Consider the following 25,041-nt stretch of genomic DNA (forward strand, 5'->3'; position numbering starts at 1 on the left):
GGTCTCTGTCCCCCTTGACCGTGAGCCTCAGGGGCGTCACGCGGGCCCCGTGCGGGCACTTGCTCCTCCCCCGGCCCAGCTCCTTCCTCATCCTCTCCTCACCTCTGCCCCATCCTGCCTCCCAGCCCAGGACCCCCTGGCTCCCGGAGGAAAAGCGGCAGCTGGAAGGGGGTCCCCGCCTCCTCCCTGGGAACGCGCCCGCTCCCGCGGGGCCCACCTGGGCCTGGCGCTGCCCCCTCCTCATCCCCACGTATCTTCCTGGGGTGCTCCCTCTAGGTATCATTTCCCCCCTCGAAACAGATGTTTGTCTTCGCATCTTGAACAAAACACTCCCCTCCTGCGCCCACACCATTTCTTTGTTCCCCTTTGCAGCAAGACTCCTTGAAAGGATTGCCAGTACTCAGCGTCTCTGTTACCTTTGCTGGGTGCTTTTTAGAAACTTCGGTATGATTCACATATCGTAAAGTTCATTTTAAAGTGTACGGTTCAGTGTTTTTGTCACACTGACAGAGTTGTGCGGCCATCACCACTAGCTCGTCCCCACTGCAGTCACTCCCTGTCACGCCTCCCCCAGCCCCGGGCAACTGGTGGTCCAGTCTGTGCATTTGCCCCTTTTGGACAGTTCATATCAGTGGAGTCATAAAGCGTTTGATCCATGTCTGGCTTCGCTCCCTCGGCAGCATGGTTTGGAGGATCGTTCACGTTGTAGCGTGTGTCAGTCCTTCAGTCCTTTTAAGGCAGGATCACATGCTGTTGTGTGGATGGACCGATTCTGTTGATCCGCTGGTGGGCATTAGGGTTTTGCTTCCAGTGTTTGGCTCTTGTGAATCACACTTGTGTGCACGTGTTTGTGTGGCCGTGTGTTTTCCATTCTCTTCGGAGCCGGGTCAGGTGGTCACCGTGTGTAGCTTTTTGACTGTTTTCCCATCGTGCTTTTTACTCTGAATCCTGCTCCAGGCGGCCTTCCCACCAGGGTTCCACCCAAGCACTTGTCAGGGTTTCTGGTGGCTTCCTTGTGGCTCGTCCGCCGGTCGGTGCCTGGCCGGCCCTGCCTCTGTGCACTCACCACCCGGGGTCCCGTTGTTTGAATTACTCTCTGGGTGTTCTGTGTGCCCACTACTCTTCAGCTTTTCTATTTCCATAATAAAAAGATGAAAAAAGTACCATCCCTGTGCCCACCAGTGTACACGGATTACTATTGCGGCTCTGCTCCTAATAGCCCAAAAGTGGAAACAGCCTAGATGCCCTTCAGGGGGCGCTGGTCAAACAGACTGCGTCCACACTGAGGGAGCCCCCTCAGCGAAAAGGATGAGCCCTGGGCACCCACAGCAACTTGTGTGCATCTCAGGGAGTGTGCCGAGTGAGCACAGACCTGGGAAGGCCAGACTGTGTGGCTCCATCTCTGCAGCTTGCTTGAAATGACAAATGATGTGAATGGAGATCAGCGTTCTCAGGGCTCACTAACAGATCAGCGACTTGGGGCAGCTGTGAAAGGGCAACAGGAGGGCTCCATGGGGCTGGAGCGTTCTGGTTTTCCACTGAAGCAACACAGGGTCCTGGTTGTGATTTGGGGTATATGTGTATGGGTATATGGGACATCTATTATTATTTCTTACAAGTATATGTATATCTACAGTTATCTCAAAATAAAATGTTTAGTTTTTAAAAATCCTTAAGAAGATTTCAATTACAAGTTTTTCTATTTTACAGATAGCCTGAAAATTGGAGTGATTAAATGACCTCTAAGATTCTTCCAGCTCTAAAATTCAATACTTTAGAGGTTGTTTAGAAAAACTTCCTTGTATCTGATCTAAAATCTATTCCCCAGGGGACTTCCCCGGTGGTCCAGTGGTAAAGAATCCGCCTTCCAATACAGGGGACACAGGTTCGAGCCCTGGTGGGGGAACTAAGATCCCACGTGCTGTGGAGCAACTAAGCCCGTGCGCCACAACTACTGAGCCCGTGTACCACAACTACTGAGCTTGTACGGCCACAACTACAGAGTCCACGGACCATAACTAGAGAGAGAAAACCCACACGCCACAACTAGAGAGAAGCCTGCGTGCCACAAGGAAGACCCCACGTGGCCAAAAATATAAATAAATAAACTCTATTCCCCAGTAGCTGTGGAGGTGCCTGGGGCGGCTGTGGCCCAGAGAGCCCCAAGCCAGCCTTGGTCAGGACACTGACCGCTGCCGCAGCTGAGAACTTCCCAGGATCCTCCTCCGTGGGGGTGGGGCTGCTGAGATTGGTAGGATCCCGTGATTCGTAAATCAGTAGAGGCCGGCACAGGGGCGTGTCCTGAGTGAGGACACGACTCAGTGGCCAGCTTGGCGCTGGAACCTACTTCCAGAAGAGTTCAGTAACTGGTTGGTTCTGGAGCACAGATGTCAATCAGATGGGCAGGAGCTGGGTACTTGGGAACTGGTTTTCGCCGAGTACAAAGAGTTTTTGTCTTCTTTTTAAACAATGGGCACTTCCAAGAAAAAACAAAGCGCCACGTGAGATTTTCCCTCAGGAAATAAAAACAGGCTCAGATGCGATAGGGGCGCCTGGTGTTGAGGCCAGACGTGTGGGTCTGGGTCCCCCCGGGCTGTGTCCGTCGCACAAGGCCACGGAGAGCCTCCCAGCTCAGAGCTCGGTGATCATGCTTCTCCCCGGGGCTCAGCCGGGGCACTGGGTGGGTCATCAGACCCACCGCTTCAGGTGTTTACAGGCTGCCAACGTGAACACATTTGCCGAGGACCCTGCCCCCGCCCCCGCCAAGAGGGCTTAAAGAAGAAAAGTGCGAATGACAAGGAAGGGCGGCCTTCGGACGAGAGCAGGGCCCCTCCAGCCAGGGCAGCCCACACTCCAGGGAAGCCACGCACGCAGCAACTGGCTCCAGGTGAATCTCCCTGGAGGGTCAGAGTTGAAAGGAGAATGTAAATAAAACAGGAGACTTTCAGTTCTGTCCTGTAGGGGCCCGTGGCGAAGGGCTGCGTCCTACGGGGGGCTGGCTGTCTGGGTGCATCGGACCTGGAAGCACCTGGGCACCCGTCTCTGCTTTCGCGGACGGGGACCCCCTGCGCTTTCAGACCAGAGACTGTGCTGCTGGTCCCTGAGCTAATGTCCACTCGCAGCCCCCCGCACGGCCCACGGCGTCCTACCCCGGGACGGCTACCCTGCAGGCCGGGGCCTGTCCCTGAGCAAGGGGAAGCCAGACGCTAGAAACTTCGAGCAGACCGGCAGCAACAAGCCTGTAATACAGAACCAGAGCTTGTGAAGGAGAGCTCATCGCGTGGAGTAATCGCCGGAGCCAGCGAGCGCTGCGGCTCCCAAACCCCAGGGGTGAGGGCCATTCCGGGGGGCTTCCACCTCCCAAGGAAGGAGGGCCAGCCGGAGGGAAGAGGGACGTCTGGGCTATCACGACAAAAGGCAGGTCCAAGAAGCCTGCGTTTAACCAGAAGGCATTCGTCTGCAGTGGGGAAGGAAACCGTGCCCCCGAAGTCAAAACCAAGAGACAAAAGGCAGTAGAGGGAGTTAATAAAGAGGAAAGCTTGGAAGGAAATCATGCCCTTTGCAGCAACATGGGTGGACCTAGAGATGACCACGCACAGCGAAGTAAGTCAGGCAGAGAGGCAAGCGCCACGCGGTCTCGCTTATGTGTGGAATCTGAAGGATGCAAATGAACTTACAAGACAGAAACAGGCTCACAGACACAGAAAACAAGCTTGTGTTTACCAAAGGGGGAAGGGGGGGAGGGATAAATTAGGGGTTTCGGATTAACATATACACACTACTGTATTTAAGATAGATAACCAGCAAGGCCCTACTGTATAGCGCAGGGAACTATATTCAGTCTCTTACGATAACCTGTAATAGAAAAGAATCTGAAAAAATATGTGTATAACTCAAAAAAAGGAGAAAGCTTAATTAAATAATTAAATCAGGAGGTACAAAACCAAAAACCAGTTCTTTGTGTTTTTGTTTTTGTTTTGTTTTGTTCTGGCCACACCGAGCGGCTGGTGGGATCTTAGTTCCCTGACCAAGGATCCATCCCAGGCCCTCGGCAGTGAAAGCAACGAGTCCTAACCACTGGACCGCCAGGGAATTCCCCAAAATCTAGTTCTTTGAAAAGACCAATGAACTAAACTTTTGATAAAACTAATTAAGGGAAAACAAAAGAGAAGTAAAAACTTGCTGAGCGTTCATGAAAGGTGAGAACCACACATGTAAACAAGATTTACACCGAGCGCCCTGATGTTATGGTAATAAATGTGAAAACTTCCTCAAGAAATCAAGGCCTCCTATCAGAACGGGCCTGGGGGAAGCAGGAGGCTGGAGCAGGCGATGAGCAGAGAGCAGATGGGCTCAGAAGTTTCCGCCGTCTGGGACGTGGGCCCCCGGGCTCCCCACCAGTCCTGGCTGCAGCCCCGGGACCCTGAATCAGGACCACTGGCCGCCGCTTGAGACAGCACATGTGTCTGGTGGTCACGGACAGCCAGTGACACAAGCGGCCGGCTCTGCAGCTCAGACCCCCGGGCATCCGGGTGGGCGGGTGGCTGGCATCCCCTGTAACTTAAGATTCCATATAGTTTATTTTAACTTTTAAGAATAACATCTGTGGTTTGATTTCTTTTTTCATGAATACAAAGCGGAGTGTGTTCATTGTATAGTATTTAGAAAACGCAAAAAGTAAAAGAGAAAACCCAGAGGACTGGCAGGTGCCCCCCGGTGCCGAGTGGGTTGAGGCCCACGGGCCTTTGTCCCGACGTGGCCGCTTTGGTGACACACAGCTTCGTGACACACTGGAAGGATTTGTCCCCGTGACATTGAATATTTAATGTAAAATGTGGTTTTTAAGTAGCCATTCGTCATTCCTCCGATTTCTGCCTCGTTTTTGGTCGTCAGGAGGCCCTCAGTCGGAGCAGGCAGGGAGCAGGAAAGCCCACCCGAATGGCGGTGACCCCTGACCTCTACCCCCTGCCCCCACTGCAGTCTGGCACCCGGTGAGAACGGGTCCCGAAGAGCCTTCTGGCCGAGACTCCCAGGGCTGGTTCCTTTGTGCTGCAGGAGTAACTCGACTCAGTTTGACACCATCGCAGTGACCCTTGGTGTTTAAAGTTGGCGACCTTAATTTTTAAAGAAAGGAACAATCGTTAAGTCAAATCAGTGAGTTAAAAATCACACCTCTGGCATGGAGGGACTAAGAGATCGACCAGTGTTGGCAAGAACTCGGGGGGGTGGGGGGTAGCGTCCTGAGGCAGCTACCCTGGAAGGGTCCACGGGTTCCCCGAGAGTTAAACACCAGCCACGTCTGGCCCCGCGCTCCCTGCCCACAGGCGTGCCCGCGGCCGGGTCCACGCCGTGGCACGTTACCCAGCTGAGATGCCGCAGTGTGGGTGAACCTTGAAAATGTCGTGCTTAGTGGAAGGAGCCAGACAAGAAAGGACGTGCATTACGGCTCCGTGTGCACGAAGCATCCTGAACAGGCAAAGCCACAGGGACAGGAGCAGGGTCATGGGTGCAGGAGGGCGGGGGGCCAGGGTGGGTGACTGCTGGCGGGGATAGGCGATCTTTCGGGGTGATGACAGGCTCTGGATTAGGGGTGATGGTTACACATGCCTGAATATACTAGAAACACTGAATTGTATACTTTAAAAGGTTCAATTCCATGGTATGTGAATTACACCTCAATAAAGCTTTAAAAAGATCACTGAGATGATCGCACAAAAGTTTAATTCAGTTTGAATGGCTTTCAAGTTAGCGCTGTTATTTAACTGAAGCGGCCGGAGTGGCCACATCTGCAGGGCCCAGGCTTTGCACCCCCATGTCTCTGGGGATCCTGGGTGTCTCTGCATTTGGGACTGGGGGCAGCAGGGTATGTCTCCCCGTAGCTGTTGTGGGGAGTGGCAGCTGGGGGTCCCGTGTCCCCTCGTCCTGCCCCGAGGGCCCGGGATTGCAGTGGAGAGGCGTCCACCCGCCTGCAGGGCCGCTCTCCTATGTGGTCAGCTGCTTTTCTCAGTCAAGACCAGTGTGTCCAGCAGAAATACGTGAGCCACACGTGTGGTTTTAAATTTTCTATAAAAAGAAAGGCGAAATTAACTTTAGTGGTATATTTTATTTAACCCTGGCATACGCAACATGTTACTATTGCGACACGTACTGGATACACAGAAGTCAGTACTGAGACCCTTTCTGCTGTCACCCCGTGTGCGTTCTGCGCTTACAGCACGTGGGGAAATGGGGCCGGGAGGCCGCCCTTATCACCCTCCACCACCCCATCTGCCCCACGATGGAGGGCAGAGGACATACCTGGGGGGACACGCAGCCAGCGCTCCCATAGTTGTGGAAAACGACACAGAAAAATGACACAGGAAGCATGATCTGGCGCCCAAACCAGAATGCTGTGCTGACCTCTCTGAAGGTCGCGCCGTCACTCCCCGTGGTGCTGAGAGAATGCATCGTGTTCTGTGCTCTCCTGGGCCAGGTGGGCAGATGGACAGATGGACGGGAGGCACGGGCCTGGGCCAGCAATGTGATTCTTTGTGGGGTCCTTCAGCTCTCCTTTCTGGGCTGTTTGAAGGGCAGCTTCGGGTCAGGAACAGCGAATCGTCCACTCCTCGCTGCCCTTCCCACGTCCTCTGGGCTCCCGCGGGGTCTCAGGCTTTGCCGCCCCTGCCCCGCCCGCTCACAACGCTGCTTTGAGAAGGGGCGACCGGCCTGAAGAACGTGCCCCCAGCCCAGCTCATGACCAAGCTGGGCTCCTGCCTGGCTTGGCCTCCTTTGGACCTGAGGGGTCTCTGGGCACAGTCGGGCCGGGTGGGGGGACGTGCCCACGAGCACCCACTCTGTACTCCCCTTCTGCTTCTCGGTGGGGCTGGGCTGTGGTGGACGTGGGGGCACTCTGTCTGGAGGCGGCAGCATCCCTGGGAGGGTGGCCTGCTGAGGTGTCCTCTTTCCCCTACTGGGCCTGCTGGATCCCCTTGGGCCTGGCTGAGGGGTGGCATCCAGGAGGCATCTGCGTTGGGCCAGGTTGGTCAGTGTGCCAAGCAGGAGGCTGGTGGACATGGGGCAGGCACATCTGGGGACCCTGATCACCCCAGAACCTGTAGCAGGCCAGGCCATCTCCCAGGTAGCTCTTAGGTAGGTTGCTAAGTAGCTCTCAGGTAGGGTCCCAGGTAGCTCTCAGGTAGGTTCCCAGGTAGCTCTCAGGTAGACGCCCAGGCAGGTTTACAGGTAGGCTTTTAGGTAGACGCCCGGGAGGCTCCCAGGTAGGTCCCAGCTCTCAGGAGGAGGCAGTCCGACCTGCAAGGTGTGTCTCTCTCTGGGAGCTCCCCTGCGCCCTTCCTTGGGTTTGAGTCTGTTTCTAGGTGGGTTTGCTGCTGGGCTGGGGGCTTCCTGCTCAGGTAGGGAGTGGAGCTGGGGAAGCAGGAGCCTCTGGTGTGAGTGGAGATCTGGTCGTGTGCCGGGCTCCTTGCAGGGATTTGGCTCCGCTTAGCCCCTTTCAGCAAAAGTCACAACGCTAAACAAGTTGTATTTGGTGACTCTGATTAAAGGAAAGTTTGAAAACTGCCAGGTGGCGCTCACCGCGGGGCCTCCGGGAGCTCCTGTCCCTGGGAAGGCCCGTTCGCCTCGGCACGCGCCGCAGACCCAGCACCACGATTCCGGCTAAAGACCATTTGGGCTCCAGGCAGACTTTTTTCGTTTTAAAGCGAGGTCAATTTTTAAAGTCTGCAGTGGGGTGAACTTGAACTTGGTCGTTGTCAGCAGTTTTCCATCTCAGAAGCACATTGGGCTTAGTTGCTGCCGCTCGTTGTAGATTGATTTCAGATTCCAGGGCTCAGGGACAGACCAGAGCTGAGTTTCGATGGCCTCAGTCCTTTCCCAAGGAGGGTCTGGCCCTGTCCACCTGACCTGGGGCCGGCCTGAGACCCCAGCCAATCAGCTGTCTCCAAGTGGCCAGGCGCTGGCCACTGTGCCCCTGAGAGAAAGGGGGAGAGTGGTGCCAATAGGGAGGTGGGAGCCTGCCTGCAGCAGGGACTCCCCTAACGGAGAGGGTTAGGGAAAAGCACCCTCCCGTGAAAGAGCCACTGGCCATTTGCCCCCTTCCTGGGCTGACCAGCAAAGTGGACGGCTGCAGCGGGAAGGAGGCCATCAGGGCGGTGAGCTCAGGGACAGCAACCCGAGCGGCTCGGGTGGAAAGAGCCTGACCGCCGGGGAGTGGGCGCACTGCTGGGCTGGGGCTCCTCCTGCGGGGGCCTGACGCAGCGGGGTGGGCAGGACGTTCACCCCGCAGAAATAAAGCCTCCGCCTTCTCAAGGAGGAATGTCCCTCGGGCCGCCCTGTGCTGGGAGGAACGAGGAGGGCAGGAGACCCTTTCAGAAGCCCCCGGCGCCCTTTGGGGTTTATTTAAACAACCCAATTGCTCTTAACCCCTCGCGTGGGAGGTGGGTGCTTGGCCCCGTGTTCTCGGGTGGGAGACGGGAAAGGGTGCCGAGCCAGAACGCTGCACCCGGGAGAGCCCCGGCCCCTACCCCGGCCTCGCGTAGGGATGCAGGCCCAGCCCCACCAGGAGCTCGCTGGCCCGGGGTTTGCTGCTTGTTTGGCGGGCTGGCTGGTGGTTGGATGGATCTGGACACGGCTGTGTGCCGCGAATGGCCAGGGGCTCCAGAGGCGGCCAGCAACGGTGTTGACCCCGTGGAGCCAGCCCAGCCGGACGAGCGCTCAGCCTTGCTGAGGCCTCAGTGATGCTGTGAGCTGACCCCATGGGGACTGGGCCTGGGTGAGGCCTGACTGTTGGGCTGAAGGACAGGAAGACAGGGGAAGAAACAGGCCGGGCTCCTGGCACCTCCCCGGGGAGGGGCCCACGGGGCCTGGGCCATTTGCAGCTCCCCCTGTTGGGAACCCTCCGCCTGCCCGAGGGTCACCCCCTGCCCCGGCCAGATGGGCCCCGGAGAGGCGGGGGGTGGTCACGGAGGCCCGTCAGCGGGCCGTGGAGTTGGACCACCCCTCAGCGCCCACTGCTGCTCTGGGACCCCCAGCAAAGGGCCTGCAGAAGAGGGACAGACATTGGACCCGTCAGAGACTGTGACCGGGCGGGCTTCGTGGGACAGCGGCCGTGAAGGGCGTGAGTGGCACCTCTGCTTCGTGTGGGACAAGCACGCAGGGACAGTGCTCCTCCCTGCGGAGTGCCCTGGCTGGGGCCTCGGTGTGGACGGGACAGCTGCGGTCACGCGCCCTGGGACAGCACCGCCAGCAGAAGGGCCCAGAGACCAGCTCGTGGTGCTGCACTCCCTTCCCTGGCGGGAACTCGGCAGCTGGGAGGACGGTGCGCCCCCCTGGCCACCCAAAGAGGCTGTGCGGTGGGGATGGGTCTCTGTTTAGAGACACAGCCTCCTGGAGTGGCAGGCCCCCCGGGGTTGGGTCAGACTTGGGGTGGGAGGTGGGAAGGACCATCTGGGGTTAGGTCCCGGCAAGGGGCGGGGTGCCTGTGCACAGGGGCCGGATTACCTGCTCCACTCGAGGTCCATTAAAATGACAGTAAAGACATTAGGGAAACCAAAAGTGCTTGAAGGCAGAGAGGAGGGAAGAGGGGCCTTGCAGGCTGGGAAAGCAGAGCCCACGGCTGAGGGCTGGCCGAGCCTGGCTGCAGAGCCAGGGAGGCTCCAGGCTGGAAACAGGGCCTTGGGGAGGTTTGCGTGGGTGGGGACTGAGACCCTAGGCGGGGAAGGGAGGATTCCTTCCCTACAGACAAACAGACTGGTCTTCCAGGCCCCTGTTACCCACAGTGACGTCCAGGAGGACGTTTCCCAGGACTGAAGGACATGAGCACGCCTAGGGGGTCCTGCCCCATCCGTCTGTCCTGCTGACACCTGGATGCTGTCAGGGGAAGGTCCCCCAGGAGGAGAAGAGCAGTGTCCTACCTACGGTCGGGCGTCAGGTGGTTCAGAACTCTCAGCACCAGTGTCAGCAGCTGGAAGGACCGTCACCATCACATACCTGGGGACGGCCTCTCACCTGCAGCCCGTGCACAGCCAGCCTTCCAGCCGAGGCTTAGTGCCCAGCGAAGACATTTCCGGACACACAAAGACCAGTCAAATGCCCCTCCCTTGAGTTCTTCTCACGAAACTCGTGGAGAATGTGTTCCTCTAGCACCAGGAGGAAAACTGAGAAACATGAAGGCTTACAAATCAGGAAATGCCGGATGCACCAGGAGAGAAGGTGGGGAGGGAGTCCTAGTGCAGCAGCTGTGCCGCCGGGCTAGAGAGCAGCCATCCGGATTGAGACGGGCGGGCGGAGGCTCGAGAAGGGGTGTCTCTGGGAGCGAGTGGCAGACTTCCAGGCTTGTCTGAACATCCTGGGGAGGTGTTAGGGTGCTGTCGGAGTCCAGTTAATGATGGCCTTGCAGGAAATCCAGCAGGGAAGAGGTCGCGTTATTTTTTCTTCAATCTTTCCCCCTGTTCTTTAGATAGGATAATTTCTGTTGCTCTGTCTTCAGACTCACTGACTGTAATCTGCCGTCTCCAGTCTGCGGCCAAGCCCAATCAGTGGGTTTTGCATTTCAGTTGTTACACTTTTTATTGGAGAACTGCCATTTAGTTCTCTTACGTAGTTTCCTGCAGTTTCCGTTTGTGCCTCTCCGTTTGCTCATTTAAGACCATATTTCCCTTAAACTTTTTGAACATGTTTTTCACTCATTCTTTGCACAGTTACAGTAGTTGTGTTAAAGTCTTTGCTAAATTCAACCTCTGAGCTGCCTTGGAGTTGCTTTCCATCATGTGCTGTTCTGTATTTCTCTCCCCTTGAGTGTGGGTCATATTTTCCTCTTATTTGCAGGTCTTGTGACTTTTATATTATGTACTGAACATTGTAAATGTTACACTGTAGAGACTGGATTGTTACCTTCCGCTGAAGAATGTTGACCTTTGTTCTAGTGAACAGTTCATTTCTAGCTGATTACCTTGAACTGGGGGGCACGGCTTGACATTTTGTTAGGGTGGATCTTTATCTTGGTGGGACTCAACATACAGAGTGTTCCGTGGATTTTTTTATTTCTTTTTTTTACTGGCTGCATTGGGTCTTCGTTGCTGCGCGGGGGCTTTCTCTAGTTGCGGCGAGTGGGGGCTACCCTTCCTTGCAGTGCGCGGGCTTCTCATCGCGGTGGCTTCTCTTGTTGCAGAGCACGGGCTTTAGGCGCGCAGGTTTCAGTAGTTATAGCACATGGGCTCAGTAGTTGTGGCACACGAGCTTAGTTGGCTCCGTGGCATGTGGGATCTTCCCGGAGCAGGACTCGAACCCGTGCTCCCTGCATTGGCAGGCAGATTCTTAACCACTGTGGCACCAGGGAAGCCCTGTTCCACGGATTTTATTGGGGCTTGGTTTTAGATTTTGGCAGAGTTGGTCTGGGGCAGGGCTAACTCGCCACCGTCGCTGGGCTGGAGCCCAGAGTGTGCAGCATTGCTTGACTGTTAGTGCCCCTGTCGAACTCTCGGCCTGGGGACAGCTGCCTCTGGGAGCCCTGGGGATCCTGCATTGCTCACCTGCACTTCTGGCCCTGAATGACCCCTCCAGCTGGTGCCCTGGCTCGCAGATGCGCGGCCTCCTCCTCCACCAGAGGGATGCTCTGCTCACCAGGTTCCGGGTCATGATCTTAGCTGGGAGGTCGCCCCCAGCTGGGAGCCGGCCCATCCCTGGGCCCCCCAGCCTGGGCATCACCCGTCGTGCACAGCCTATTGTCCAGCAGTCGGCCGCCTAAAACGTGTCTGGTGGACGTTGTCCGCAGTGGGAGGGCCGGCCCGACACCAGTCAGTCTGCATGGCCAGAGCACAAGTTTGGAGCAAACTGAACAAGGCAGGGAAGTATCCGGAGTTCGCCCAGCTCAGCCCTGCTCTGCTCCTGTCTCCTGCAGATAGCGCGTCAGCGGAAGACGCTCGGAGAGCTGTTTCAGGGGCTGTCGGGGCTTGGGGGCTGGGGCATGACAGTGAATTCTCACCTTGAGCTTGGTCAGTCAGGTGTAAGACTGGACACTCAGGAAACAACCGTATCAGCGTGTTAGTGAGAAATGTGAATGTAAATGTCCAAAAGCACAGCTGAAAGCGTGTGGGAGTTGGGGAGGAGAAAGCCCCCAGGGCTCTCCCCTCCAGGCCTGTGTCAGGACCCAGGTTTACGCAGGAGGTGCCGTGTGTGTCACCGTGCCATAAATCACACCGCAAATGAGGAAAAACTAGACCAGCTCCGTAAATGTGGAAAGGTGTCTTGTATAAAATACACGTTGGCAGGACCCTGTTGGCCGCCTGGGAGTGGTACCACTTTGTGGCCAGCCTGGATGATTTGGAGCTGGGTGTGTCCGTGTGGGCTGGCTCAGGGGTCCTCATGGTGGGTCCACCCCTGAGGTTAGTGCTAAGTGTCCTGGGTCCAGCCGGGGAAGCCGAGGCCACCTGAGCCCCCACCCCCACCCCAAGCACAGAAGTGGGCCCTGCATGGCTGCCTGTCCCTCTGTGTGGCTGCCTGTCCCTCTGTGTGGCCCGTTCCCTTCTGTGTGGAACCTGCAGCCTAACTGTCCCTCTCCACTGGTCCCTTGAGCAGCTCCCTGCCTTCCCCTGAGGATGGACGCCGGAGACCCCGCCGGAGATGCCGCCGGAGAGCCTGCTGCTGGTGACACTGCTGGTGACCCAGCTGGTGGTGAGTGTGTCCCCATGGGTGAGTCTGCACCCCGCACGGCCCAGGTCCAGCCTGGCTGCACTTGTCAGGGCTGGGCATGGGGTGGGTGTGGGGGGGGTCTGTGTACAGGTGCATGTGTGTGCACCGGGCGTGGACCCCAGGTGGGAGGCGTCCAGGCGATGTGGCTTTCTGGGGGCCTGGGATGTGTGGAGCGGCCTCACTTGTGGACGGGAGCAGGCAGGTGGCTGCTACCACGGCCTTCCTGTCCTGAGGGCCGCGGGCGGGCACCTCCCTTTGCCCTGGGAAATGTGGCCTCGTGGTCCTGCAGTGGACCGCCTCCTGGCCACTTGCTTCATGTCTGACACCGAGGGTTGGCCATGACTGGACGGACACTTCAGGGAGCCCACACTGAAGTGTGGTTGAAGCTGGGTGCAGGGGGCTGGTGGGAACGGCGGGGTTCTCTCTGGAGCCTGGCTCTGCGCCCCACACCAAGTGCGGACACAAGGCATCTTATCAGTCCTGCCAAGAAGGAGAGAGGGCGGGGGTGCGGGGAGGTGTCTGAAGAGTGAGGGCCCCAGACTGGCGCTTCCAGCTTGGGAGCCCCGGGATCCCACATGGCCCCTGGCCCCAAGAGAGCGGAGGCTCTGCCTTCCGTTTCTCCTCCGGGAGCCCCGAACTCCTCGCGGTGGTGTCTGTGGGCTCCGGGAGGCTTTCTTTCTGAGTGTCTCCTGCGTTTGGTGAGTGTTGTGGGCAGGGCAGACGCGGGGCCACGTGAAGCCTGATCTCGCCCCACCAAGGACAGGTGGTGACGTGGAAGAGGAGACCAAGGCTGGAGAAGGAGGGGCTCCTCCCAGGCCGTGACCGGGTGTCCGGTTGGAGAGTGGGGCGCCCCTCCCTGATGGCCCCTGGCATCCTGGGGGGCCGTCCCTGTGCCGGGCTGGGGTCCTCTGGTGGGCACAGGGGTGGGAGGGAGAGCCCCCGGCAAGTAAGCAAAGTGCTGCCCCTTCTTGCAGGTGGTGGGGAACCTGGGGCCTCTTCCCAGCCTCTGCTCACCCACCCCAGGGTCCTGAGAGGCTGTGGAGTCGGCCCCCCGTCTCCTGTGGGGTCCTCCGCAGGTGCACACAGCCTGCTCCAAGCAGAGTCTCCGGGGGGCTGCCCAGGCACCCTCAGCCGCCCACAATGGGCTCGTTTTCTGCTCAGAATTCCCCAGACCTTCAGACCGTGCTTTTCCCCACCTGTCCCCAATGTGCAGAGTCTTCAGGACCTGACACCACCCTGTTGTGACTGGGGATCAGACACAGCCCCTGGCCTGCTGTGAGTGACCGCAGGCCAGGGAAGCCCTCTTCAGTGGGCATCTCTCCACCAGGGTCTGGGTACCTCCCCCAGGATGCTCTGGCGCCTCTGCTGGTTTTGCCAAGAGCAGGACCCTCCTCACCTGTAGCCCCCGGACTCTGACACCCGAGGCCCCAGGGCCTCGGCTTGTCCTGGACCATCTGGATGCCACCCTCCCCCGCCTGTCCTGATGCTGGGGGCAAGAGGGGAAGGGACAGGCCGGGGAAGGCCTGTGGCCCTTCCCTCCCGTCCTCCCCTCTCCTGGGAACAAGAAAACATTCCCCAACTGAGAAGTCAACTGGGCTCAAAACCTGGTTTTCTCCTGAAATCGTGGCCTTTGGATGAGGAAGTGTGGCTGAACCAGAAAAGCTGCCGGCTGGAGTCCAGCAGGTCCCAGGATCTCGGGCAGCAGTGGATCCCCCTTCCCTGGGAAATTCGAAAGTCAGGCAGACAGAGCTGAATCACTTCTCAGCATGGAGGGAGGGGCAGGCGCGACCCTCCAGGAAGCCCCGTCCCCGCCCCGCCACCCCTCACAGGCTCGTGCAGTACCCGGAACCTCCAGGCCTGGCCCTCCCTGTGTCAGGGCTGGGGGGGGGCCCCCAGCCCCTGGGGCTGTGGAACCATCCTTGGGCTGTGACCTGAGGGAGGCTGTGAAAACAGGCGACACAGCACCCGCCTTCCTGGCTGTGTGACCTTTCTGTTTCCTTACCTGAGAAAAATAGTTGTTGCCCTGTACTTAGCTCCATCTGTGAATGAAAGACTGCCTGCGTGTGGGCCGTGGAGGCGTTAGCTGTGATGCTCTTTAGTCTTTGACCCGGTGGAATTTATTTTGCTGGGAGAGGTGAGGAATGGGTCCAGTCCGTCCTGGAGGACCACTGGGACACCCAGCAACACTGAGCTCCCCACGGGTGGAGTCTCCCCGGCTTTCTGCTCTGTTCACCTGCTGCATCACGCTATCTGGTGGCGGTGGTTTTATGACCTGCTGCATCCGGCAGGACTAAACCTCTCGTTGCTTCTCTCTCGTTTCTTGTTTATTTTCCATGTAGACGTCAGAATAGCTTGCTTGCTTCTGCAGAAATCCGTTGCTGTTTTTACTGGATTTCATTACATTTATGGTTGGCCAAAGAGGCATCTGACGCCATCTCATCCCAGTGTCAGGCAGGACTGGGGGCTCACAACGCCTTCCCACAAGGTGGGGTCTGCTTCTGCCCTTGAGTGGTGCTTACCAGGGCCTTGCCCTGGGAGCCGGGCTCGGGTGTGTGCCTGAGGCCCTGGGGAGGAGCCCGTCTAAATTCCTGACCCACAGAATCTGGGATCCTGAGAGATGAACCACTTGTTTGGGGCCCGTTGCCTTTCTCTCTATTCTTCTGTCTTCAGCAGTGCTTTTTTTTTTTTTTTTTTTAAATTTATTTGTGTATCTTTGGCTGCGCTGGGTCTTCATTGCTGCGTGCGGGCTTTCTCTAGTTGCGGCGAGCAGGGGTTACTCTTCTCTGTGGTGCACGGGCTTCTCATTGTGGTGGCTTCTCTTGTTGCGGAGCATGGGCTCCAGGCGCACAGGCTTCGGTAGGAGCAGCACGCGGGCTCCATAGTTGTGGATCGCGGGCTCTAGACCGCAGGCTCAGTCGTTGTGGCGCACGGGCTTAGGTGCTCTGCGGCATGTGGGATCTTCCCGGACCAGGGCTCAAACCCGTGTTCCCTGCATTGGGATTGGATTCTTAACCCCTGCGCCACCAGGGAAGTCCCAAAGTTTGATTCTTGAGCTTGAGTTTCAGTGTCCTCTGGACGCACTGCTGCCTGCCCGCCCTCACCCACGTGCTCCTGGGGCGGTGTCAGGGGGCAGGTACCAGGCCAGAGGCCACCTGCCCTGCCGCCCCTGACCTGCCGTCTGGCCACCCCTGGCCAGCAGGTCCAGGATATCAGGGTGGCCCAGTCCCGGGCCCAGGGTGGGGAGGTGGCAGCAGTGGCCAGGCTGCAGCCACGGCTGATGTCCACCCTGTGTACAGAAGGCCCCCGTGCCCGCCCTCCTAGCTCAGCCCGGCCTCCTGTGGTGCATCCCTGTGTCGAGGGAGCGGGACTGGCCCACTCTCGGCTGGCAGGGTGGCCCCGGGCCGGGCACCCCGTGCTCGATGAGTCCACCTTGTGCCGGCCTTTGGTGCCTGCTGTACTCAGGCCTGGGCCCACATTCACACCGGCCCCGGGGCCCCTCCAGCTCCAACTTGGGCTTCCCGGGTGTCTGCCCATGGCCACGGAAGCTGGTGACCTTGTCTGCGTGTGCAAGTCTGGCCTTGGCACGTCCAGCAGTCACTATAGAGTGTCCCTCAAGGCCTGGGCCACGGCCTTGAACAGGGCCAACATGGTCACCGCCGGGAGCTGGCAGCATCGGGAGGGGACAGACAGCAAACCCGCATCCCACGTGCAGTGTCAGGTGAGGGGCCAGGCCGGCGGGTCAGCGGCGCTTGGGCAGCGGCTTGAAGGCCGAGGGTGTGAGTGACCGAGGGTGCAGCCTGGCCTGTGGCTTGGACCCAAAAGGGCACTGGGCCTGGGCGAGCCGTGAACAGAGAGCAGCCTGGCCCAGCCTGACCCTGTCAGACTTTCCTTGCACTGGGCGTGGTCTGCAGAGCCCAGTGGGGAAGAGGGAGACCTCTGGCTGGCGCCTGCTAGGCCCTTTATTTTGGTAGGAATTCTTGACTTAACCGTGTCCCGAGGTCATCAAGGTATTGTGCAGGTGCCCTGCAGAGGCTCTGTTGATCTGTCTTCACAGTGAGACCTACAGCCCCTGGTGGGTTTTCTGTAGGTGTGAGATGGGGGTGACATCCCAGTGTTTTCAATAAGGTTATGCCGTTTCCCACACTGGCCGCACATCCTGGCCCATGCAGGCCCAGTTCCGGCTCCAAGTCCCCCCTCCCTGGGCCACATGCTCAGCCTTAACCCCTGTGGCTCTGGCCTAGGTGGGGCGGTCCTGTGGTTTCCCTGTGGTTGTTAAGATAGTCCCCCCGCACCCACTCACACTGCTACTGTTTGGGTTAGAGTGTGGGGTCTGCTGATTAATTTGGGGAGAATTGACAACTTTGCATATTACTGATTATACGGTATAGCCCGTCCTGAATCAGGCCTTTTAATTTTGTTCTCAGTGACGTTTTTTTTTTAATTTATTTATTTTTGGCTGTGTTGGGTCTTCGTCGCTGCACACGGGCTTTCTCTAGTTGTGGCGAGCGGGGGCTCCTCTTCGTTGCGGTGTGCGGGCTTCTCATTGCGGTGGCTTCTCTTGTTACGGAGCACGGGCTCTAGGCGCGCGGGCTTCAGTAGTTGTGGCTTGCGGGCTCAGTACTTGTGGCTTGTGGGCTCAGTAGTTGTGGCATACGAGCTCAGCAGTTGTGGCTCACAGGCTCTAGAGCACAGGCTCAGTAGTTTAGGCGCACGGGCTTAGTTGCTCCGCAGCATGTGGGATCTTCCCAGACCAGGGCTCGAACCCGTGTCCCCTGCACTGGCAGGCAGGTTCTTAACCACTGAGCCACCAGGGAAGCCCCTCTCAGTGACATTTTATATTTTTTGCATGAACTTCTTTTGTTACATTTATCCCAAGAAATTTGAAATTTCTTATGTTACTGTACCTGATATTTTTAAAATGTTCATTTCTGTCTGTCGCTAGTATGGAGGGAACAGTGGACTTCTTTTTTTTTTTTTTTGGCCGCACCAAAGTGGCTTGAGGGATCCTAGTTCCCCAACCAGGGATTGAACCCGGGCCCCCTGCAATGGAAGTGCAGAGCCCTAACCAGTGGACCACCAGGGAAGCCCCAACAATGGATTTCTTAATACTGTCCTTGTGTTCACCATCCATGCTGAAATAAGTCCATTGAGTAATTCTAATACTTGTCTTTAGATTCTTCATTGCTTTCTAAAAAATGAATCATTTGTTCAGTGCGTAACGACGTTTTGGGGTATTGTTTTTATTTTTAAAGACTTTATTTTTTAGAGCAGTTTTCGGTTCACAGCAAAATGGAGAAGAACGTGGAGATTTCCCATCTACCCCTGCCCCTCCCACATGCACCACCTTCCCCGTTATCACCATCCCTACCAGATGGGACACTTGTGACGAGTGAGGGACCTGCCTGGACACGCCATCATCACCCAAAGTCCGTAGTCTACCTTAGGGCTCACTCTTGGCGTTGTACGTTCTGTGGGTTTGGACGATGCAGAGTGACATGTTATCTACTACTGAAGGTTCACAGAGTAGTTTCACTGCCCTGAACCCCCCATGCTCTCCTGTTCATCCTCCCTCCCCCATGCCCCCGGCAACTCCTCATCTTCATACTGACCCCATAGTTCTGCCTTTTCCAGAGCGTCATAGGGTTGGAATCATACTACGAACGTAGTCTGCAGCCTTTTCCGATTGGCTTCTCTCACTTAGTAATCGGCATTTAAGTTTCCTCCCTGTCTTTTCATGGCTTGATGGCTCATGTCTTTTTAGTGCTGAATAATATTCCATTGTCTGGAGGGACCAGAGTTTATTGGTCAGAGTGCTGATGCTTTTATTTTTTCCTTCCTAAGTTCTGTGGCCTTAATTTTTCCTTCTTGCTGCTCTGCACTGGCGTCGAATGCACAGTGGGCATCCTCCTGGTGTTTGCGTCTTAGGGGAAAGCTTTCAGCATTGAGTTCTGTGTTCGCTGAGGGTTTTTTATAGGCGCCTTTTGTCTGGCTAAGGAAGTCCCTTCTCTTCTAGTTTGCTGAGTTATTTCTTAAATTATAACTAGAACTCTCCCTTAAGAGATGCTTGTTCTGCATCTATTGAGAGCATCATGTGACTTCCGTCCTTTATTTCACTAGCGAACCAGGCTGATGGACCTTCAGTTGTCCAGCCAGCCTTGCTTTCTGGGACGGACCCTCCTGTGGTGTACACGGGCGTCTCTCCCGGGTCCCTGAGCCCGTGTGCTCGGGGGCTGTCCCCCAGGGTGTGGCTCAGGTCCCCAGCCTTTCCCTCCGACCCGCCTCCTGCATGGAGCCAGCAGGTTGCCGTCGTCCCCCTGATTCTTGGGTAGGTTCGCAGGTGAAGCCATCTGGGCTCCTGATCCCCCAGATTTGGCCGGGAGAGTCTGTTAGTGGCCTCCCCTGCCCCAGTGTGTGCACTGATGATCAGCTCCTGACTCTGACGCCTGACCCTGACCCACACCATGTGAGGGCATGGCTGGGGTCCTGACCCCTGACCCTGACCCCCACCATGTGCGAGGTGTGGCCGAGGTCCTGGCTAAGTGCCAGGGGCTTCTCCCACCCCCTGGGCTGGGGTCAGGGACACGCCGGGAGCCCAGACCCCCCTTGGCTGCTTTCCTTCCGGTCCTCCCTGGGCTCTGGGCCTTGGCGCCTGCCGGTTCTGAACAAAAGGACCAGAAGGCTAAGACTCCGTGCTCCCAATGCAGGGGGCCCGGGTTCGATCCCTGGTCAGGGAGCTAGATCCCGCGTGCGTGCCGCAACTAAGACCCGGCGCGGCCAGGTAAATAAATACGCACGCACAGTGCGGCCGCCCAGCTTACAAACAAGAACCGGAAGGTTTGTCTGTAATTTCTCAGCGGGGCTGGAAAGGTTACAGCGCCTGGGCCTTTGAAGGAGAACTCGCAAGGCAAGGAGGGGCTGGTCCTCAAGGCGCGGGCTGCCAGGGGGCGGGGGTGGCGGAGGGGGTTAGGCCGGGGAGGTGCTGCTGAGGCTGGCAGGGCTGCAGTGAGGCGCTGGGGAGGAGGGAGCCCCGCCTGGAGTGCAGGGAGCCTGAGGCCCAGGGGCGGGCCCGCAGCCAGGGGGCGCTGGTGGCCATGGGCACCTCGGAGCTGGGTCCCTGGTCCCCTGGCCTCGGAAACAGCTTTCTTTCGCAAGCCAAGAGCTGGCAGCAGCGACCTTTCCAGGCCAGCGAGCTCTCCTTGGCACTGGCCTTGGATCTCGCCTGAGAGCGCCGACCCTTTTCCAGCAGGAGGGTGACCCCGACCTCCCCTGTCCCGGCCAGCACTGGGCTGAGTGGCACCTGTGTCATGACTCCACGCCCCATTCTGCAGCAGGGACAGCGGCTTCAGGGAGCAGCGGCCATGGGGGTGGGGAAGGTCTGGGGAGTGGCCAGCCTGCATGGGGCTCACCCGGGGCCGGGACAGGGCAGAGGGGAGACGGGGGAGATAGAGGCCGGAACCACCTCGGGGCCTCGGCAGGGGCCAGAGGCCAGACATGGTGGGCGGTGGATGGGTTTGTGGGCGGCGTACCCCGCTGGGCGGGCCTTGCCCGTGGGGGGCCAGGTCAGTACTGCCGACTTAGCCCCGGCGGCCGACGCCCCTTCCCCACTCACACGGCCACTCTGAACCCACCACGGCTTAAATATGAGGCCAGGCTCCCTGAGCTGTCAGGGGAAGCCCACCCCGGTGGGCACTGCGGGAAGCAGCCCTGCTGGGTGGCGGGGCCACGGTCCTGGGGAAGGGGCAGAGAGGGCACAAGGGGCCGTGAGTGCTGGGCGGTGTCTGTGGGAGCCCCCAGGCCTCGGCCCCCACCTGCCCCTCAGCCCCTCCTCGGCCCTTGTCTTGTCCCCTCAGGCCGGGACCCACTGCTGTTCCTGCAGACCCTGCAGACGCTGTGGTCCACTCGGGAGCTGGGACAGGTGAGCCCTCGGGGTGTGGGCACCTGGCCGCCAGCCTCGGCAGGCTGCCGTGTCGGAATGTTCTGGGGGGTGCATGGGATTGGAGCCGTGGGACGAGGCCTGCTGGACGCTCAGAGCAGGCAGGGAGGGCCTGTGCCAACCACCAGCTTCCGGGCAGTGCGGGGCACCTGCCGGGCCTCGCCCGCTGCCCCCTCTCCCAGAGGGGCAGCAGGACAGCCCTCCTGGACAGCGGGGGGGATGCGTGTGGTCCGGCAGGAGGAGCTCTGGCGGGGAGGCTGCCAGGGTCTTCCACGGCCACTTGGGGGTCCTGCAGTGGCAGCTGCCACTGCCCAGACCGTGTCCCGCCGTGACCTGTGCCAGGAGGACAACTCTGCCTCGCGGCCCCCGGGGGTGGTGCAGTTACTGGCCCTCGGCCGCTCCTTCCCTGCACTTTGCTCCCTTGAGGCATCGAAAGGGCGAGGGAGGCTGCCCTGGCTCCTGGGGAGGACGGGCCCACGCGTGGCTGGAGGGAGAGGGCCACATCCTCTCGTGCCAGCCTGGCCTCCAGCTGCCCGCCGAGGGTGGGCAGGGCACCCAGACCTGGGGCAGGCTGGTCGGGCAGGCGTCCGGAGCAGGTAAACTCCAGGCTTCCACAGCACTTCGTGGTGGAGGAGGGCCGGCAGCCGGCCTCCTCTCTGGACAGGCCTGGGCTCCCCGCACGGCTGAGCTGCGGGGCCTTGGGCAGATAGCGGCCCATCCACTGCCTGCGCTCAGGCCTGAGAGCAGCCATCTCTAGCCATCAGCTGGAGAATCCAGAGTTTTTGCAAAAGCCAAACGTTTTTTGATTTTCCAGTTTCGTGCCATGTGGCTTGAGGGTGAGACTCAGGCAACAGGGCTGTGGTGCTGTTCAGCCTTCCAGTTGGGAGCGGGCTCGTTGCGAGGTGGTATCCTCTGCCCTGGTGTCACGGTGAGCCGGCTTGTGAGCTCGGCTCAACCCTCCATCCCTGTTCACTGAAGGCAGGAGCCAGAGGCCCGCAGAGCCTGAGGACGAGCCGGGCGCTGCCCCGGGGGCGGCGGGGCGCGGGTGGGGGGCCTGCAGATGAAGCCTGGGGGCGGTCTCCCTAATGGTTGTTCCTGGGCAGAGTGTCTGTCTCTGGATTTATTTCTCTGGGAAGCGTCCGCTTCCTCCACGTCACCACGGTTTCGGCCGGAGGTCCCTCCCGGTTCCTGACCCCCGCGTCTCCCGGCAGCGCTGCCCCTCCCCCGGCCTTGTGCCTCTTTCCCGGGGCTGATCTCAGCCTTCAGGTAGCCGGACGCCCAAGGCATCGGTTTCCAGGAGTCTTGGTTTCCGATGCTGCATTTAACGCCGCACCTTCCCCCCGAGTTCTGTTCGTCACCGGTTTGATGTGTGGGGTCCATCGTCCTTGCTGTTTTCTGACCTTCGCTGTGTCTCCTTCGACATTTCCAGAGAAACAGGGCTGCGTCTTGATGTCGCTTAGCTGTTTGTTTCTGGCTGTGAAGGAGCCCGGCCCATCTGTTTTGGTTTTTGCACAGGACAGGCTTGTTTTGTGGTTAGTTATATAAACACTCCGAGTTCCCTGCTTGGCGAAAGCTCCCGCCTGGAGGGGACACACGTTTGCTCACCAGAGCTTGTCCTGGGTTCCTGTGAGCAGCCGGCACCACGCTGTGCAGTCCAAGCTCGGTCGTGTGTGATAACCAAGGGGCCAGCAGCTGGAGATGCGGTGGCTCGAGCCCTGAGGACGAGGGTGCAGATGAGCCAGAGTGTCCTGGGGGCCAAGGGAGCAGCAGAGGGACCCAGGGGGCGGCCGCATGAGAGCAGCTGGAGCCCAGCAGAGCACGTGGAGTTTTCAGGGACCGGACAGGACAGGGAATCTGGAGACGAAGGGGAGGCCAGAGGGCAGGAGGGAAGGAGAGAGGAGGTCAGCCAGGGTCTCAGAGCCAGGGGTCCGGAGGATCGTCGACATGGACGCTGAGCCCACCACGCCAAGGGCAGGGGTAGCACGGGAGGGCGACACGGGGCCAGACGTAAACCCCTGGGGCCCAAACCTGGTGCATGAGTTCCACCCCAGGGCTGCAGCTACCGCTCAGGGCCACTTGCGTCTTATTCTTTACTTAGTTTTGATTTTTGTTTTCTTTTATAATTCTAGACATATTTATATTCTACTTTCATCCCCAAACCGATACCTTACTGTTCTTTACTCTTAGAGCTTTGATCACCCTGCTTGCGGTCACCATCATGGTGAATTGTTCCTTGTGTGTCCTGTTGTTTTTCATTGTGAGCTCCCCTTAGTGCAGCTTTTTCCCTCTGGTGGCTGAGGGCCAGGTCCCCAGGGCCGTCCCCAGGACCAACCTCCTGAGCACACGTGGAAATAAATCCAAATCCAAAGGCCAGAGCTGGGTCCTTCTAGACCTTTCCTTCTCCCAAGCAAGGGGTGTGGTGCTGATGGAGACCCCGCCCCCTCCTCGGGCAATGCTGGACGGTGGCCCCCAGGCTCTGTGGGAACCGCAGCCCCCTGCTGGTGCCCTTCAGACCCCTGAGAGGTGTGTGTGGCCTTGCCTATCCATCCTGGAGGGTGACAGCTGTCCTCAGGGTCTGTTTGAGGCCATCTCAGGTGAGTTCCAACAGCCACAGCGAGGGCAGCCCCTTCCAGAGAGCCCTTGGGTGCGAGGGCTTCGGCCCCCTGAGCTCACACTTGACGCCTGCAGGTCCACCCTGGGCCGGACCCCAGCAGGTCCTCGGTCAAGGGAGCTGCAGTGACCTGAACCACTGGAGTGGGCAGGGCGTGGCGGGCTGGCCGTGCACAGGGCCCTGCTGGTCACGCACAGGGCCCTGCTGGTCACGCAGAGGACGCCCGGCTGCTCTAGAGACGGTGGTGAGATGCATGTTGTCCCCCTGGACGTGGGTGTTGGGGACACACCTGTTCTTGTCTCTGTCTTGCAGCTCTTACGTGTCCCCCAGAGCTTCCCAGCACAGGAGGTAGAAAAGTAAACAAAAGGCATTTTTCAGTTGGGGTTTTTTCCTTTTTTCCGTCTCCTGTTGCTTGCTGGGCCCTGCTGACCTGTCACCGTCTCTGAAGGGCCAGCGCCATGTCCCATGCATGCCACGCGGGTGGTCAGGGCACAGAGGAGCTCCGCCCAGGGTCTGGCCTGGGGAGCAAGCCCCAGCCTTTGCAGGACCATTGGCCTGGACGGTCCCTGTGCCCGGCCTGGGTGCAGCGGACCAGGAAGGTGTGGGCGGCTCCATGCGGGTGGGGGAGGCCGGCAGGAGGACTCACCACAGCGAGGCCTTGTGTCTCCACAGCTCCGGGAGGAAGCCCAGAGGGGATTCGCCGCCCTGGAGGACCCGCTCGCCGCCCTCCTGGACATGCTGGACAGCAGCCGGGGCTGGCGGGGGAAGGGCCCCTCCCTGGAGGCCTGGGTCACCCGTGAGCTGAAGCGCTGCTTGCAGGCACAGCTGTGCCCGGCGCCGGCCCGGGTGAGCCCTGCCCGCGGCCCACAGCCTGCCCCTTCCCAGCCCGTCCCGGCCTCGGCACGGGCTTCCCACGCGCACCTGGCCGGGCCCCTGCGGCCTGTGGAGGTCGCCCACGGTGGTCGGGGGCTCTCGGCCTCCCGAGAGCCACACACCGGGCCGATCTCGGCTCCCTTGCCTGTGCCCCTGCCAGCCAGCCCCTGCTCACCCACAGCGTCCACCCACTGGCTCTGGGCTGCCAGGTGCTGGCCGCACTGGGCCTGCCCAAGCACCAACCCCCCACCCGCATCAGGCCCCGTGACTCCGGTTGCCGCCTCCACTGAAGCTGGGTCTGGGGCCTCCAGGGCAGCCCAGGGCTGAAGCAGCTGCAGGCCCGTGCGGTCAAGCTCCTCGCCGAGAGCCCCCCCGGCCTCATAGAGCCGCTGGTCAGCATCTTCCAGCTGCAGGACGCAGACCGGAGCCCCCTGCTGGCTCAAGTCCACCGGCTGCACCAGGAGGGCAAGTTCAAAGAAGTGAGTGAGACCCTCCCTGTGGCTCTGGACCTCTCGTCCACGGGCTGGGCCTCCACGTGGGTCAGCGGGGTGGGCAGGAGCCAGGCTGGGGCTCGAGGCGCCGAGCCCAGAAGTGTCCCCTCTGCCCTCCAGCGTGGGGGGCCTTGCAGGGGGCCTCATGTCTGGTGTGCAGGCTTTTGGGGACCAGCTGCCCTGGGAACCATGTCAGGTTCGTGCCTGGCGTGGCGGCCCTGGGAGCCCCTCGCGCTGACCGACTGAGAAAGAGGCTGGCTGCAGCCCCCACACCCCGCCTGGCCTGCACCACGCTCAGGGCCCTTCCTCCCCAGGCGCCCGCCGGCCTCTCCCCCTCGGTCAGCGGCGTGGGGGCGCCCAGCTCTGGCCCAGAAGCCCGCTCCCTTTGTTAGCTCCCAGAATTGCTCTCCGGGGGGCTGAGAAGTGCGGGTGTGGGAGAAGCTAGCCGC

The 25,041-nt window shown here is 59.3% G+C and overlaps 1 protein-coding gene across 1 annotated transcript in view; it reads left to right on the forward strand.

Moving 5' to 3' along the window:
• The window catches only part of EXD3 (exonuclease 3'-5' domain containing 3), a 77,539-nt gene that overhangs the window by 2,298 nt on the left and 50,200 nt on the right, over window positions 1-25,041 (forward strand). The window contains exons 2-5 of the mRNA XM_082842955.1: window positions 12,571-12,666; window positions 20,535-20,599; window positions 23,901-24,074; window positions 24,413-24,580. Of these exons, the coding sequence (XP_082699081.1) occupies window positions 12,591-12,666; window positions 20,535-20,599; window positions 23,901-24,074; window positions 24,413-24,580 (483 nt within the window). The 5' untranslated portion in view covers window positions 12,571-12,590. The remainder of the gene's footprint in view (window positions 1-12,570; window positions 12,667-20,534; window positions 20,600-23,900; window positions 24,075-24,412; window positions 24,581-25,041) is intronic.

Source organism: Leucopleurus acutus (genome assembly GCF_964270905.1).
Source record: "Leucopleurus acutus genome assembly, chromosome: 7".
Classification (NCBI taxonomy): Eukaryota; Metazoa; Chordata; class Mammalia; order Artiodactyla; family Delphinidae; genus Leucopleurus; species Leucopleurus acutus.